The 17,063-nt window shown below is 38.0% G+C and overlaps 1 protein-coding gene across 1 annotated transcript; it reads left to right on the top strand.

The window, feature by feature from the left end:
• Positions 1-4,676: 4,676 nt before the first annotated feature.
• Positions 4,677-15,967, top strand: GMF (Glia maturation factor). Its single transcript, XM_053781927.2, has 4 exons — positions 4,677-4,846; positions 9,740-9,830; positions 13,443-13,628; positions 15,362-15,967. Exons 1-4 carry the CDS (start codon positions 4,844-4,846, stop codon positions 15,499-15,501), a joined length of 420 nt encoding a protein of 139 aa, XP_053637902.1. The 5' UTR covers positions 4,677-4,843; the 3' UTR covers positions 15,502-15,967.
• The last annotated feature ends 1,096 nt before the right edge of the window (positions 15,968-17,063 follow it).

Here is a 17,063-nt window from a genome sequence, read left to right as displayed (position 1 = left end):
ATCCCGCACCTCCTCCTAACTTCCAAACTACGAATTCTCTGCATTATATTCACACCACACATTGCCCTCAGACATGACATCTCCACTGCCTCCAGCCTTCTCCTCGCTGCAACATTCATCACCCACGCTTCACACCCATATAAGAGCGTTGGTAAAACTATACTCTCATACATTCCCCTCTTTGCCTCCAAGGACAAAGTTCTTTGTCTCCACAGACTCCTAAGTGCACCACTCACTCTTTTTCCCTCATCAATTCTATGATTCACCTCATCTTTCATAGACCCATCCGCTGACACGTCCACTCCCAAATATCTGAATACGTTCACCTCCTCCATACTCTCTCCCTCCAATCTGATATTCAATCTTTCATCACCTAATCTTTTTGTTATCCTCATAACCTTACTCTTTCCTGTATTCACCTTTAATTTTCTTCTTTTGCACACCCTACCAAATTCATCCACCAATCTCTGCAACTTCTCTTCAGAATCTCCCAAGAGCACAGTGTCATCAGCAAAGAGCAGCTGTGACAACTCCCACTTTGTGTGTGATTCTTTATCTTTTAACTCCACGCCTCTTGCCAAGACCCTCGCATTTACTTCTCTTACAACCCCATCTATAAATATATTAAACAACCACGGTGACATCACACATCCTTGTCTAAGGCCTACTTTTACTGGGAAAAAATTTCCCTCTTTCCTACATACTCTAACTTGAGCCTCACTATCCTCGTAAAAACTCTTCACTGCTTTCAGTAACCTACCTCCTACACCATACACTTGCAACATCTGCCACATTGCCCCCCTATCCACCCTGTCATACGCCTTTTCCAAATCCATAAATGCCACAAAGACCTCTTTAGCCTTATCTAAATACTGTTCACTTATATGTTTCACTGTAAACACCTGGTCCACACACCCCCTACCTTTCCTAAAGCCTCCTTGTTCATCTGCTATCCTATTCTCCGTCTTACTCTTAATTCTTTCAATTATAACTCTACCATACACTTTACCAGGTACACTCAACAGACTTATCCCCCTATAATTTTTGCACTCTCTTTTATCCCCTTTGCCTTTATACAAAGGAACTATGCATGCTCTCTGCCAATCCCTAGGTACCTTACCCTCTTCCATACATTTATTAAATAATTGCACCAACCACTCCAAAACTATATCCCCACCTGCTTTTAACATTTCTATCTTTATCCCATCAATCCCGGCTGCCTTACCCCCTTTCATTTTACCTACTGCCTCACGAACTTCCCCCACACTCACAACTGGCTCTTCCTCACTCCTACAAGATGTTATTCCTCCTTGCCCTATACACGAAATCACAGCTTCCCTATCTTCATCAACATTTAACAATTCCTCAAAATATTCCTTCCATCTTCCCAATACCTCTAACTCTCCATTTAATAACTCTCCTCTCCTATTTTTAACTGACAAATCCATTTGTTCTCTAGGCTTTCTTAACTTGTTAATCTCACTCCAAAACTTTTTCTTATTTTCAACAAAATTTGTTGATAACATCTCACCCACTCTCTCATTTGCTCTCTTTTTACATTGCTTCACCACTCTCTTAACTTCTCTCTTTTTCTCCATATACTCTTCCCTCCTTGCATCACTTCTACTTTGTAAAAACTTCTCATATGCTAACTTTTTCTCCCTTACTACTCTCTTTACATCATCATTCCACCAATCGCTCCTCTTCCCTCCTGCACCCACTTTCCTGTAACCACAAACTTCTGCTGAACACTCTAACACTACATTTTTAAACCTACCCCATACCTCTTCGACCCCATTGCCTATGCTCTCATTATCCCATCTATCCTCCAATAGCTGTTTATATCTTACCCTAACTGCCTCCTCTTTTAGTTTATAAACCTTTACCTCTCTCTTCCCTGATGCTTCTATTCTCCTTGTATCCCATCTACCTTTTACTCTCAGTGTAGCTACAACTAGAAAGTGATCTGATATATCTGTGGCCCCTCTATAAACATGTACATCCTGAAGTCTACTCAACAGTCTTTTATCTACCAATACATAATCCAACAAACTACTGTCATTTCGCCCTACATCATATCGTGTATACTTATTTATCCTCTTTTTCTTAAAATATGTATTACCTATAACTAAACCCCTTTCTATACAAAGTTCAATCAAAGGGCTCCCATTATCATTTACACCTGGCACCCCAAACTTACCTACCACACCCTCTCTAAAAGTTTCTCCTACTTTAGCATTCAAGTCCCCTACCACAATTACTCTCTCACTTGGTTCAAGGGCTCCTATACATTCACTTAACATCTCCCAAAATCTCTCTCTCTCCTCTGCATTCCTCTCTTCTCCAGGTGCATACACGCTTATTATGACCCACTTCTCGCATCCAACCTTTACTTTAATCCACATAATTCTTGAATTTACACATTCATATTCTCTTTTCTCCTTCCATAACTGATCATTTAACATTACTGCTACCCCTTCCTTTGCTCTAACTCTCTCAGATACTCCAGATTTAATCCCATTTATTTCCCCCCACTGAAACTCTCCTACCCCCTTCAGCTTTGTTTCGCTTAGGGCCAGGACATCCAACTTCTTTTCATTCATAACATCAGCAATCATCTGTTTCTTGTCATCCGCACTACATCCACGCACATTTAAGCAACCCAGTTTTATAGTTTTTCTTCTTCTCTTTTTTAGTAATTGTATACAGGAGAAGGGGTTACTAGCCCATTGCTCCCGGCATATTAGTCGCCTCATACGACACGCATGGCTTACGGAGGAAAGATTCTTTTCCACTTCCCCATGGACAATAGAAGAAATAAAAAAGAACAAGAGCTATTTAGAAAAAGGGGAAAAACCTAGATGTATGTATATATATATATATATGCATGTGCGTGTCTATGAAGTGTGACCAAAGTGTAAGTAGGAGTAGCAAGATATCCCTGTTATCTTAGCGTGTTTATGAGACAGAAAAAGAAACCAGCAATCCTACCATCATGCAAAACAGTTACAGGTTTTTGTTTCACAGTCATCTGGCAGGACGGTAGTACTTCCCTGGGTGGTTGCTGTCTACCAACCTACTACCTATTACTACTATTATTATAACCAAAGCACTAAAACTCGTAAGCGCTGTACTCCTGCTCTAAAAATATATTTGCAATAACCATCCTTGATGCCTTGAGGCCCCTCAAGGAGGTTCCTTGATGCTGGTAAGGGGCTCTTGATCTAGGGAAGTGGATCTGTGCTCCAGCTCCCTGCCCCTCAGGGAAGGTTCCTTGATGTTGGTGAGGGACTCTTGATTTAGGGAATTGGATCTGTGCTCCAGTTCCCCGAATTAAGCCTGAATGCCTTCCACATCCCTCCCAGGCGCTGTATAATCCTACGGGTTTAGCGCTTCCCCTTGATTATAATAATAACAATCCAGCTCCCTGAATTAAGCCTGAATACCTTCCACCCCATTCCCCACAGGCGCTGCATAAGCCTACGGGTTTAATGCTTTCCCTTGATTATAATAATAATGATGCCTTGATGCTGAAAGGGTTTTGATCCAAGGAATTGCATTATTTTTACACTTAGGGGAAAGCGCTAAATTTGTGCGGGTCATACAGCCATTGCGGAATTGGGGAAACTTGGGTTCGATCTGAAGAAGGGAAGAACAAGCCGAATTTCTCGGATCAAGCTAGATCTCCCGTTCCTCGGGTGCTGTATGCCCCTACGGTTTTATCACTTCCTCGTCTGACTTTTTTGGGTTATCCTCCCCTCAAGGAAGGTTCCTTGATGTTGATGAGGGGCTCTTGATTTAGGGAATTGGATCTGTGCTCCAGTTCCCCGAATTAAGCCTGAATGCCTTCCACATCCTCCCCCCCCAGGCGCTGTATAATCCTCTGGGTTTAGCGCTTCCCCTTGATTATAATAATAATTTGGGTTATCCTAGGTTCTCCACACATATGCTATGTTTGATAATCTATATAACTGTATTTATGTATACATGAATAAACTTGTTTAATACTAACTAGTAATAAAGACACTGGCAGAATAAATAATAATATAAAAATACCTATTTTTACATGTACAAGGTATATAGGCTTTGCTGACATCAATATAGAAAGCCGTATGCCTAGCATTTCGGGAAAATTAGGTTATTATTATAATCAAAATGAAGCGCTAAACCTACAAGGGTCATACAGCGAAAATTAGGTCAGTTTTGTCCCAGGATGCGACCCACACCAGTCGACTAACACCCAGGTACCCATTTTATACTGATGGGTGAACAGGGACAGCAGGTCTTATTATATTATGACAACGTTTAGCATGTAAACCAAGCATTTTTTTTAGTTATAATGATTACAATATTTACAAGATATATAAAGCGTTTGTTATCATTATTAATCACTGAAAATATTATCATAATTTTATGACCTAGTAGTCTCTGAAGCTTATCAACACGCCCCTCTTCTGAAAATTTGATACAATCCGGAATTTATTTCTTGCAATTGCTAAACGTGTATACTTCAGTACATTAACAGAAAACATATAAAAAAACAAGGTTTTAAATTTTTTAGGTCATAATAAACTATTTATTTGCTTAATAAAAACACAGAACAAGGTAAATTTAGATAGTATGAAAAGTGAAAGTAGTTAATATCAGACTCGCAATGTAACCGACGCAAATAATCTGTAATTTTCAGGGTGTATCAAGCTTGTAGTTGAGTCAGAAGGAGCAGTCAGTAGACGTGGTATTGTATTGTATCAAGAACCGGAGAGAAACATATCCATATATCATAGAAATATCTGAGGCAGAGCAGCAATTGCCCTTGCGTGTCAGGAATTTGAGAATTTCAATAATGGTTAGTAAGATAATCTTTTTTTTCCAGGTCATCATGATACAAGGTCATTACAGTACAGTACATGATCAGTATTAACTTCAGCTGCTATGATTTCATCATAAGTGTGCGTTTTTTATGTAAATTCTTCAACTTAAGTGGGTTGTGCAGTGGAGACATTATATTTTGGGTCTATGGTTAAAAAACTAGCAGATTCTTGGTAACCCAACGTAACCCATTGTAACTAAACCTAACCAAAAAAAGGAGTAATTTTAGGTTAGGCCAGATTGGGTTACATTTCATTTCATTTGGGTTACATTTCATTTCACTTGGGTTACATTTCATTTCATAGCAAAATATAGTTTTTATTTAATGTATCAAAATATAATTGCTACTTGCACAACTTGCAAATATTGGAGATTTACATAAAGAGAAACCTGAGCGGCTACATTCAGTATTTACCCAGTACATACATAAATGTAATTTTCGTTTACGTATCATGCTATCAAGTTAAAAATTTTGATTGTGTAATCAAAATGTTGTTTATTAGTTAACCTAGGATAGGATTTTTGTGCTGACCTTTCTGTATGAGCATTTAAATATCAGTAAAATCTGTAGAAAAAAAAAATTCCCCTCATCTTTTTTTGAGACATCTGGTTTCATCCTTTCTTCCTCATTTGTGTGGCTTTAGTTAAAAGCTTTGTGAGGGCTTGGACGAGAGGGGAGATCTATCTTGATATAATTCTTTCATGTTTAGTGATGCTTATCCTATTTTCCTCCTTTGCTCAGATTTGAACAATATTTCCTTCCTGGACATAGGGCTGTAGGCTGTATATGGCATCCCCTCAAGGAAGGTTCCTTGATGTTGGTGAGGGGCTCTTGATTTAGGGAATTGGATCTGTGCTCCAGTTCCCCGAATTAAGCCTGAATGCCTTCCACATCCCCCCCCCCCAGGCGCTGTATAATCCTCCGGGTTTAGCGCTTCCCCCTTGATTATAATAATAATAATAATAATGTATATGGCATAAGTTGTTAGTGGCTCGCAAAACTCCAACCCCAACAACAAAAATCAATGATGTAAAATAGCTCTACAATTCCTCATAAGGATTAATTTCCATTGAGGCTTCTATGGTGTGTACAGGAGGGCCCTACTTTACAGTGCTTCACTTTATAGCATTTCACTAATGCAGTGGTTTTCAATTATGCCCATTCTTCATTTACTCAGACTTCCTACAATAAATGTATTCACCACTCGCTATAAGCTAAGGATGAAAATATTTTAAAGTAAGTAACGTGTGTACTCTATATGGGCAGCAGACTGGACAGAGGTAAAATAGGAGATTCAGTGTTGGCCCCACTAAAAACTAATATTGTACTGTACTTGCGCAAGGGTAACAAGCCGGTGCCATTGTATCCTCTTATATTACATTGTCTGCCTGCCACTTCCCTTACACCAGAAACCCTCAATTTTAGTATTATCCTTCAGACTGCCATATTGTACAATATACGTACTGTGCTGTATTACTTTATTGCAAATTAAAATTAAATTACAGTGGACCCCCGGTTTACGATATTATTTCATTCCAGAAGTATGTTCATGTGCCATTACTGAACGAATCTGTTCCCATAAGGAATATTGTGAATTAGATTAGTCCATTTCAGATGCCCAAACATATACGTACAAACGCACTTACATAAATACACTTACATAATTGGTTGCATTGGGAGCTGATCGTAAAGCGGGGGTCCACTGTAGTTGTATTTCAAATCATTTTACAAAATATACAATAATTAGACAGTCCAAAGAATGCACAGCAATTCTGGAAAACTTTAGAAATACTAGTATGTAATAAGACTCAATTGATTTTTATGGCTCTAGTACAGGGTATTAATTTTGACTAATTAAGACTACATAGGTTTTTTTTAATACATCTATTATAAGGTATTAATAGGAGGCTAAAATATTAGTATAGATAATTTAATATCAAAATAGTTAGGATACTGTAGTTTGTCACAGTTGGTTGAATAGGTCATTACTCTTGAGAAAGTGTTACATTTCCCAGTTGCTTTCAGAAAACTTCATTGCCTAGGTTCCAAGGGGCAGGTATTTAGTTAACTGTATGTAGTTTACAATAGCATAACCAAAATTAGACTAAAAAAAAATCCCGATTTCTTGACACCAGTTGGTCAAAAACAATTGAAAAAAAATTAAAATAAAATTTTATTTTGTCGTATAAACTATAAAGGACCTGGAAACCAGAGAATCCAAATCTGGCACTCTTCTGGTTCTAAGCTTGCTTGATATGGGATCTAGTACTTGTGGTACTGTATTCTTCACTAAGTAATAACTTTAAAAGTGGTGCATGAAAAAAAGATAGTTTATGTAACAGCAGCTGTAAATGCTATAGACATGTTGCTTGTATGCACATTCTGTTGAGTATATACTGCACACAAAAATAGTCTCAATGCGGACATAAGTGTACAGACATTCATATTGCAAATCAAGCAAAAAATATTTATATTTTGATTGTAATTTTTATAAATTTTTATTGTTTCATAATTTCTGTCTACTCTACTCTACTTCTAACTTTCACAGTCGCCATCTGGTTGAATCCTCCCTTATACACAACTTTCCTTGTATGAATCTTAGTCCTGGCATTGTCTCTGTAGACACCTTCATTTCCCATTACACTGTAAAATACTTCAAATTTCAGAACACCCATAGCTTAACCTGATTCTTTTTTTCCCCTTCTCCCTCTTCCCCTTTCCTCTTTCTCCTTTGGGTTTTCTTTCTTCTGCCTTGGGTGTTTGGTCCATATTTATTTTTCCGCCCTCTGTGTTCCTTGGGTGTTTGGTCCATATTTATTTTTCCGCCCTCTGTGTTCTTGTCCCTACCCTTTGTGGGGCCCCTAGCTCCCTTGCAGTACTCCTCTTAGTCTTTGACTGGCTCCACTAGTACCAGTACTACTACTATTAATCCTACTACTAGTACTAATACTACTATACCACTGCTGCTGCCACTGCCACCACCACCTCTACCTCTACCTCTTTTCTTCCTTTCCTACTGCAGTGGAACCTCGGTTTTCTTAGGATTCAGTTTTTGACGACTTTTTCCGTCTAAATTTTGTCCCAGCTTTCGTACATCCACTCGGTTTTCATAGAGTTGACAGTGGTTCATACCAAATGCATCTGCCTGCCCATGCCCACACAAAGCATCCCACATGTTTTAACTCAGTCTGGTTTTGTTTATCGTTGAGTGAACATTACCTCGCATGCTCGGATAACATTTCGTAATAATTCATTTTTTGTGTGCTTGTTTATTGAGTACAGCTGCTAAATAAGCCACCATGAGGCCAAAGAAAGTTCTTAGTGCCAGCCCTTTGATAAAGAAGGCGAGAAACACGATAGAATTCAAGAAAAAACTCGTAGCAAAGTACAAAAGTGGCGTACACGTAGCCAATCTCGCCAGGATGTACGAGAAGTCTGCATCAGTTCCATCATGGTGAAGAAAAAAGAAATCAAGGAAGCTGATATTGCGAAAGGGGTAAATGTGCTAACGAAACAGAGATCGCAAACAATCGAAGATGTTGAGAAGTTGTTGTTAAGATAAGATAAGATTTCGTTCGGATTTTTAATCCCCGGAGGGTTAGCCACCCAGGATAACCCAAGAAAGTCAGTGCGTCATCGAGGACTGTCTAACTTATTTCCATTGGGGTCCTTAATCTTGTCCCCCAGGATGCGACCCACACCAGTCGACTAACACCCAGGTACCTATTTGCTGCTAGGTGAACAGGACAACAGGTGTAAGGAAACGTGTCGAAATGCTTCCACCCGCCGGGAATCGAACCCGGGCCCTCCGTGTGTGAAGCGGGAGCTTTAGCGAAAAACAGTTAGTGGGAGATAGTGTTTTGGTGGAAGAGTTGGTGGAGGACCACAGGGAAGAGCTAACCCCTGAAGAGCTGCGTGACCTTCATCTGGAACAGCAACAGACCACAGCTGAGGAAATTTCTTCAGAGGAGGAGGAAGAGAGAGGGGAGAATGTGCCTTCTTCAGTGACTAAGGACATGTGTGCAAATTGGAATGAGTTGTAAAGTTTTGTGGAGAAATATCACCCTAACAAAGCTGTTGCAAGACATGTCGGCAACAAGTTCAGTGACAATGCCATGTCCCAATTTAGGTAAATCTTAAAGAGACACCAGAAACAGACCTCTCTGGACAGATTTTTTTATGCGACAGGGGTCCAGTGACTCTCAAGATGGTCTTAGTGCTAGTAAAAGACAAAGAAGGGAAGTAACCCCAGATAGGGCCTTGATACCTGAAGTCCTTATGGAGGGGATTCCCCTTCCAAACAATAACCTCTCCTCCCTCTCCCCTCCTCGCCGTCTTCCATACACCAGCAAGAGCCCTCAATAAATGTAAAAGTGATGTTAAATATTCATTTATCCATTTCATTAGTCATTTACATTTATTTTGCATTGTTTTCTGTATGTAAAGCTATAGTTATTCTCTATAAAATGTATTTTTTTGTTAATATTTTTGGGTGTCTGGAACAATAAATTGGATTTACATTATTTCTTATGGGAAATATTGCTTCAGTTTTCATACAGTTTGGTTTTCATCAGACTTTCTGGAACGAATTAATCACAAAAACCGAGGTTCCTCTCTGTACCCGTCCGTGTCTGCTGGTCTATATATATTCCCTCCTCCTCTCCTTTTTGTTAGTGTGACTTTGTAAATGGGGTAAGTTGGACTGAAACATCGTTGTGAGCTCCTCTCTCCTATGTACGGGTTATTTGTGTATTATGCAGGTTTCCTTCATTTAAGCAGTTTATACTGAGACTAATTTGTTACAATTTAGTAAACATGTAACATGTAAACATGTATCGTTCCTGTAACTAATTGTGTGTCTTTCATCAGAGTCTGCAGTTGTGTACAATAAATCCAAGCTTAAAGGACCTTCTCCGCAAATTCAGATTTCGCCGTGCTACAACCAATGCTGCTATCATAAGTAAATCATGACATGTTTGCACCACTACAGTCTATTGTTAATTTCATCTCTTAGTATTTTATACATTAATTCAGATATATGCTGAAATTTTCTGCAGAATCATTTTATTATGAACAGCTGAATGAATTCCAGTAGTATAAGCACATAGTGGTACATTAGTTGAAATATATACAGTACAGTGGAAAAAGTTCATGCATGGTTTAACTTTCTGGGTCAGTCAGCTGAATACGGTAACTAGAAAAAGAGTAAAGCAGGCCCTGGATGGGATGAAAGCCCTTTCTGTTGTTATTTATGATTCTGCACTGCTGGCAGAGAATTAAATAGTTTTACTTGTGGTCAGAAAAAGTTGGATATGTAATAAGTGAAATACATGTTGATAAAAGCCAAGTTTTACTTGAGAGATTGCAAAAGACTAGTAATGGTAAGTTCCAAACAGCAATGGTATTAAAAGGAGATAACACTATAGGTATCCAATAGCTTTACAGAGGGCAAAGTTATAAAATGGTTACATATAATGTGTGTGATCTTGGGTGAAGAAGGTAAAATTAGCAAATATTTTTATTATTATCACACTGGCCGATTCCCACCAAGGCAGGGTGGCCCGAAAAAGAAAAACTTTCACCATCATTCACTCCATCACTGTCTTGCCAGAAGGGTGCTTTACACTACAGTTTTTAAACTGCAACATTAATTAGCAAATAATAGAGGAGAATTGATGCCCTTGTACAAAGTCTAGGGCGATAAAGATGAATATGGGCACTATTGAGGATTTGGAATCCTTACCACTTCCGGAAGGCGTAGAGAATGGCAGTATTGGGCAAATAAGGAACAAGGCAGTTTTATTAATGATGGAGTACAGTGGAACCCACTACCCACAGTTTTGGTTTCCGTAGTTTACTGTGGCATGAAAATAACCCTTAATTTTGCTTAATAATGCACCAAAGCACAGAAGTAGTGATGGTGACAGTTCTTCAAAGCCTAAGAGAAGCCATGAAGTGCTTCCCATCAGTGAAAAAGTGATAATTCTCCACTTATTGTGCATAATTTATCTGTTAAACATTATCATAGATATATATGCTTTACAGCATTTCACTAATGCAATGGTTTTCAGTTATACCCATTCTTCATTTATTTAAAATTGCTACAATAAATATATTCACTACTCACTATTAGCTAAGGACAAAAATATTTTAAGTGTTTTTTTTTTTTTATTGTGTACTCTAGTATATGCATTTTTTAAGCCTAGCTCCATTGCTCACCTATTATGATACTGTGAACATGTTATCAGGCTTTTATGTGCAGCTGAAAGTGAAAAAGCACTATGCTTCACTTTACAGTGGTAGCCCAGAACCTAATCTGCTGTATAAGCAGGGTCCTCCTATATCTAGGGTTCAATAGTATCCGTGGCAAGTCTTGGAACATATCCCCTGCAGATACAGGGGACTACTGTATATGTAGTTCAGATACAGTATTAGACTGTAGATGATGAAGGAAATAATTTTCATGCAGAATTTATGAACCTGGAGGTTGTAGGCATCGAAACATTTGAGCTAAAACCTAAAATGGTGGCAGGTGGCATATTTGAAAGCATATGATGTATGTTGGTCTGGTCCCTCAATGTATGGTGTATGTTAAGAGTTAAGATGATGGTTAATGCTGTTGTAGGATGCGATGGAATTTTTAGCAAAATGTTGCGGATATATATCTTTACATTTCTACCAATTTTCAGCTTTTATATATATATTTTTTTTTTTTTTTTTTTTTTTTTCAACAAGTCGGCCGTCTCCCACCGAGGCAGGGTGACCCAAAAAAGAAAGAAAATCCCCAAAGAGAAAATACTTTCATCATCATTCAACACTTTCACCACATTCGCACATTATCACTGTTTTTGCAGAGGTGCTCAGAATACAACAGTCTAGAAGCATACACATATAAAGATACACAACATATCCCTCCAAACTGCCAATATCCCAAACCCCTCCTTTAAAGTGCAGGCATTGTACTTCCCATTTCCAGGACTCAAGTCCGACTATATGAAAATAACCGGTTTCCCTGAATCCCTTCACTAAATATTACCCTGCTCACACTCCAACAGATCGTCAGGTCCCAAGTACCATTCGTCTCCATTCACTCCTATCTAACACGCTCACGCACGCTTGCTGGAAGTCCAAGCCCCTTACCCACAAAACCTCCTTTACCCCCTCTCTCCAACCCTTTCGAGGACGACCCCTACCCCGCCTTCCTTCCCCTATAGATTTATATGCTTTCCATGTCATTCTACTTTGATCCATTCTCTCTAAATGACCAAACCACCTCAACAACCCCTCTTCTGCCCTCTGACTAATACTTTTATTAACTCCACACCTTCTCCTAATTTCCACACTCTGAATTTTCTGCATAATATTTACACCACACATTGCCCTTAAACAGGACATCTCCACTGCCTCCAACCGTCTCCTCGCTGCTGCATTTACCACCCAAGCTTCACACCCATATAAGAGTGTTGGTACTACTATACTTTCATACATTCCCTTCTTTGCCTCCATAGATAACGTTTTTTGACTCCACATATACCTCAACACACCACTCGCCTTTTTTCCCTCATCAATTCTATGATTAACCTCATCCTTCATAAATCCATCCGCTGACACGTCAACTCCCAAGTATCTGAAAACATTCACTTCTTCCATACTCCTCCTCCCCAATTTGATATCCAATTTTTCTTTATCTAAATCATTTGACACCCTCATCACCTTACTCTTTTCTATGTTCACTTTCAACTTTCTACCTTTACACACATTCCCAAACTCATCCACTAACCTTTGCAATTTTTCTTTAAAATCTCCCATAAGCACAGTATCATCAGCAAAAAGTAACTGTGTCAATTCCCATTTTTAATTTGATTCCCCATAATTTAATCCCACCCCTCTCCCAAACACCCTAGCATTTACTTCCTTTACAACCCCATCTATAAATATATTAAACAACCATGGTGACATTACACATCCCTGTCTAAGACCTACTTTTACCGGGAAGTAGTCTCCCACTCTTCTACACACCCTAACCTGAGCCTCACTATCCTCATAAAAACTCTTTACAGCATTTACCACCTATTCCATATACTTGCAACATCTGCCACATTGCTCCTCTATCCACTCTATCATATGCCTTTTCTAAATCCATAAATGCAATAAAAACTTCCCTATCTTTATCTAAATACTGTTCACATATATGCTTCAATGTAAACACCTGATCTACACATCCCCTACCCACTCTAAAACCTCCTTGCTCATCCGCAATCCTACATTCTGTCTTACCTCTAATTCTTTCAATTATAATCCTACCGTACACTTTTCCTGGTATACTCAGTAAGCTTATTCCTCTATAATTTTTACAGTCTCTTTTGTCCCCTTTCCCTTTATATAAAGGGACTATACATGCTCTCTGTCAATCCCTAGGTACCTTCCCCTCTTTCATACATTTATATATACCAGTAATTATTTCTAGTTAACTTTTATTTTTATTGTAAAGTTCCGCAGCTATACTGTACAATTAAGGTAAAAATTATATTAACACAGTATTTTCAAACAGTATTCATCTGCACTTTTGCAGTGAAAGTAGACCAGCAGTCTTCAGAGATAATCTTGGAGGAAGAACTGGATAATGTAGAGGATATGGACGAGCTGCGGAACTCCATCAAAGACACTCAACCTCGGTATGTCCTCATTTCCTGGCGTATTGAACATCAAGATGGTAGGGTTTCCTATCCAATGGCCTTCATCTTCACAACACCAAGAGGTATATATCTATGGTTGTCTTTCTCTTATTCAGAAAAATGCAAGTGCAGGAGTGACTGAATAATAATACGTAATGTAAAGTAAAATTACAGAAGTGATTTTCTCGCCTATTTGATGAGTATGAGTGATTATCTCCTAGGTAGTAGGTTGGTATACAGCAACCACCCAGGGAGGTACTACCATCTTGCCAAGTGAGTGTAAAACAAAGGCCTGTAATTATTTTACATGATGGTAGGATTGCTGGTGTCCTTTTTTTCTGTCTCATAAACATGCAAGATTTCAGGTACGTCTTGCTACTTCTACTTACACCAAGGTCACACTACACATACATGTACAAGCATATATGTACACACCTGTCTAGGTTTTCTGCTATTTTCTTTCTAGTTCTTGTTCTTGTTTATTTCCTCTTATCTCCATGGGGAAGTGGAACAGAATTCTTCCTCCGTAAGCCATGCGTGTTGTAAGAGGTGACTAAAATGCCGGGGGCAAGGGGCTAGTGACCCCTTCTCTTGTATAAGTTACTAAATTTAAAAAGAGAAACTTTCGTTTTTCTTTTTGGGCCACCATGCCTTGGTGGGATACAGCCGGTGCGTTGAAAAAAGAAAGAGTGATTATCTGAAATAAGTTAGTTGCGTTAAAGAATTGTAAGAAGCAAAGTGCTTGGTTTGAGATTTGTGCAAAGCTGCAAAATTTATCTAGTTGATTGTAGCACCTAATTTAATGTATTCATATGCTGTAAAATGTATTGCAGTATAGTGTACAATATATCAACAGGATTGTTATGGCTTCATGTAGCTTAGAGTATGGATGAGTAGGAGTGGGTTGTTGCAGTTCAGAGGGCCATTGGAGGTGTGATGTCTGTGCACTAATGACAGGACAACTATTGAATGAATGTTGGGAATGTAGTTTCTTCAACGACTCACTCTGCTTTAGTGGGAGATGGCCGATGTCAAAAAAAAAAAAAAAATATATATGAGAGTTTAGTAAAGGAGAAAGATTGGAGAAAGGAGAAAAGAATTTTGGGGAGATGGGTAAAAATGTTTGCTGTGGTAGGGACTGGCCATTTAAAAGGGTGGATAACTGGATTGGAAAAAGTAAGTTCTTGAGCATAAAGGAAACACACACAAGTGTTAGGTCAGAGTGGAGACAACTAGTTTTTTTGAAATTTGATGTACTGTTGGAATGTGAGCACTGTAATATTCATGAAAGAATTTAGGGAAACCAGTAGCTAGACCTGAATCCTGGAGGTTGGGAGTGTACCGTAAGATAGGTGGGGTATTATTCCATTTCTTTATTGGGATTACATTACGATGCACATACTTTTCTGGATAGACAGCTAAGGAATGAATGATAGTAAAAGTGTTCTCCATTGTTGGGTTACCCTGCCATTTTTAAAAACAGCTAGTGTGTTAAAAAAAAGTTAATGATAGCAGTTATTGTTAGTGGGCATTCAGTGACTCTTATCTTATACAGTGGACCCCCGCATAACGATTACCTCCGAATGCGACCAATTATGTAAGTGTATTTATGTAAGTGCGTTTGTACGTGTATGTTTGGGGGTCTGAAATGGACTAATCTACTTCACAATATTTCTTATGGGAACAAATTTGGTCAGTACTGGCACCTGAACATACTTCTGGAGTGAAAAAATATCGTTAACCGGGGGTCCACTGTATATTGCTGTATTGCCTTTCTCACCACCAAAAATTATTTTGCCAATTCATTTGCTGTCAGACTGCCAGCCACAACTGCAGATGATGTATGCTGGGAGTTACAACCACATGATCAAGGAATGTGAGCTTACCAAGGTGTTCCAAATACGAGACTTAGAAGAGCTGGATGAAGAATGGATTCAGACAAATCTTGTAAAGTGAAGAAGGTTAATCAAAAACACCTAAGCCTAGATGCATGTTGGATAGTGAATTTATATGATTTTGAAATCTCCATTAACCTTTTTATATCTTTGTAAGTATAGTAATTGATTTATTGACTGCAGTCACATATGAGAACACTTTTCTGAAGATATGTAACAGTATAAGACAACAGTACTTTGAAACAAAGATTTTATCAAATTGTTTTTTCTACAGTTTATACTCTGTATATATTTTTACTGCCACCTTATTCAGCTACCCATAACACCTTTATTAATTAATGAATCTGTTACTGTTTCACACTTGTGCACCCTTTCTTAGGCCTCCCATACTCTTCCATTGATCACACCAGAGTTGCATTACCATTTGAGGCCACTGTTATATTTTAGCAGTGCTATCTCCTTGCAAAAAAAAAAAAAATGCTTCTGTATAAATCAGTCCAGTTTGCAAAATTCGTCTTTAAAAATCTGTGTGCTAATTCAATCTCTCCAAGATACCAAATGAATTTAGTTGTTAAAATTTGTGTTGTTAAGTAGAAGTATAAGCTGATACTGTACACTACTTTATTTTTAGCGGCACAATAACCATAATTCTATATTTGTACAGTATAGTTCTCTAAAGTTTTTTATATAAATTCCCTGAAGTTAGATCTAATTTTCTATGAATTGTACGTATATGCAATGTAGTGTATAATGTAATTTAATTACTTAAAATATGAATTTGACTTGTGCTCTCTGCAGCATCATCTGTTAATTCTGTGATAAGCAACACAAATAATAGTATAAAAATGCTAGTACTGTATAAATGATTTTGTTTTGTTAAAATGATTTTATTTGATATTAATTCTGGATAATAACACTTAATAATCTTTTCAGATCATTCTTGTCTCAAAAGAATTTGAATTAAAGCTTCTTACGATAAATATAGTGCAAATATCTTAAAAAATACACAGCAATAGAATATTCCAAGGAGGAAAGTTAAGAAACAGTGTTTACCTTGGGTGCATTATGGTCACAATGCAGTTCAATGTAAACTAGGAAGAGAATAAATATTGTTCGGTGTGCCATTGTTAATTATAGGTAATTTTTTTTTTTTTTAAATTTTGGAAGTACAGGTGGAATGTGACTGTTTTTAGCATTTACAGTGAGCTGGTTCATTATAGTAAAAACCAAGGTCAAATCTAGTCTGGATATGAATGATGGAAGTACAAATGCACATCCTTCTCGTTGGAAGTACAGTGGACCCCCGGTTAACGATATTTTTTAATTCCAGAAGTATGTTCAGGTGCCAGTACTGACCGAATTTGTTCCCATAAGGAATATTGTGAAGTAGATTAGTCCATTTCAGACCCCCAAACATACACGTACAAACACACTTACATAAATACACTTACATAAGTGGTCGCATTGAGAGGTGATCGTTATGCGGGGGTCCACTGTATAGATTGAACTTGAAAGTAAAGATGGCATGTATAAATATATTTATATATACCAGCATATAGTAACTAGCAAGTGCATGTATGAAGTACATGTATATATTTTCATGTAGAGTATTCTGTCAAGGAG

Source organism: Cherax quadricarinatus, chromosome 30, assembly GCF_038502225.1.
Source record: "Cherax quadricarinatus isolate ZL_2023a chromosome 30, ASM3850222v1, whole genome shotgun sequence".
Taxonomy (NCBI): domain Eukaryota; kingdom Metazoa; phylum Arthropoda; class Malacostraca; order Decapoda; family Parastacidae; genus Cherax; species Cherax quadricarinatus.
Note: the sequence above shows the minus strand (reverse complement) of the source record. Positions and strands in the feature narration are given on the sequence as shown.

Coding starts and splice junctions, on each gene's coding strand:
- GMF (XM_053781927.2), top strand. Junction 9,831..13,442: donor AACCAATGCTGCTATCATAA/GTAAATCATGAC, acceptor GCACTTTTGCAG/TGAAAGTAGACCAGCAGTCT. Junction 13,629..15,361: donor CATCTTCACAACACCAAGAG/GTATATATCTAT, acceptor ATTTGCTGTCAG/ACTGCCAGCCACAACTGCAG.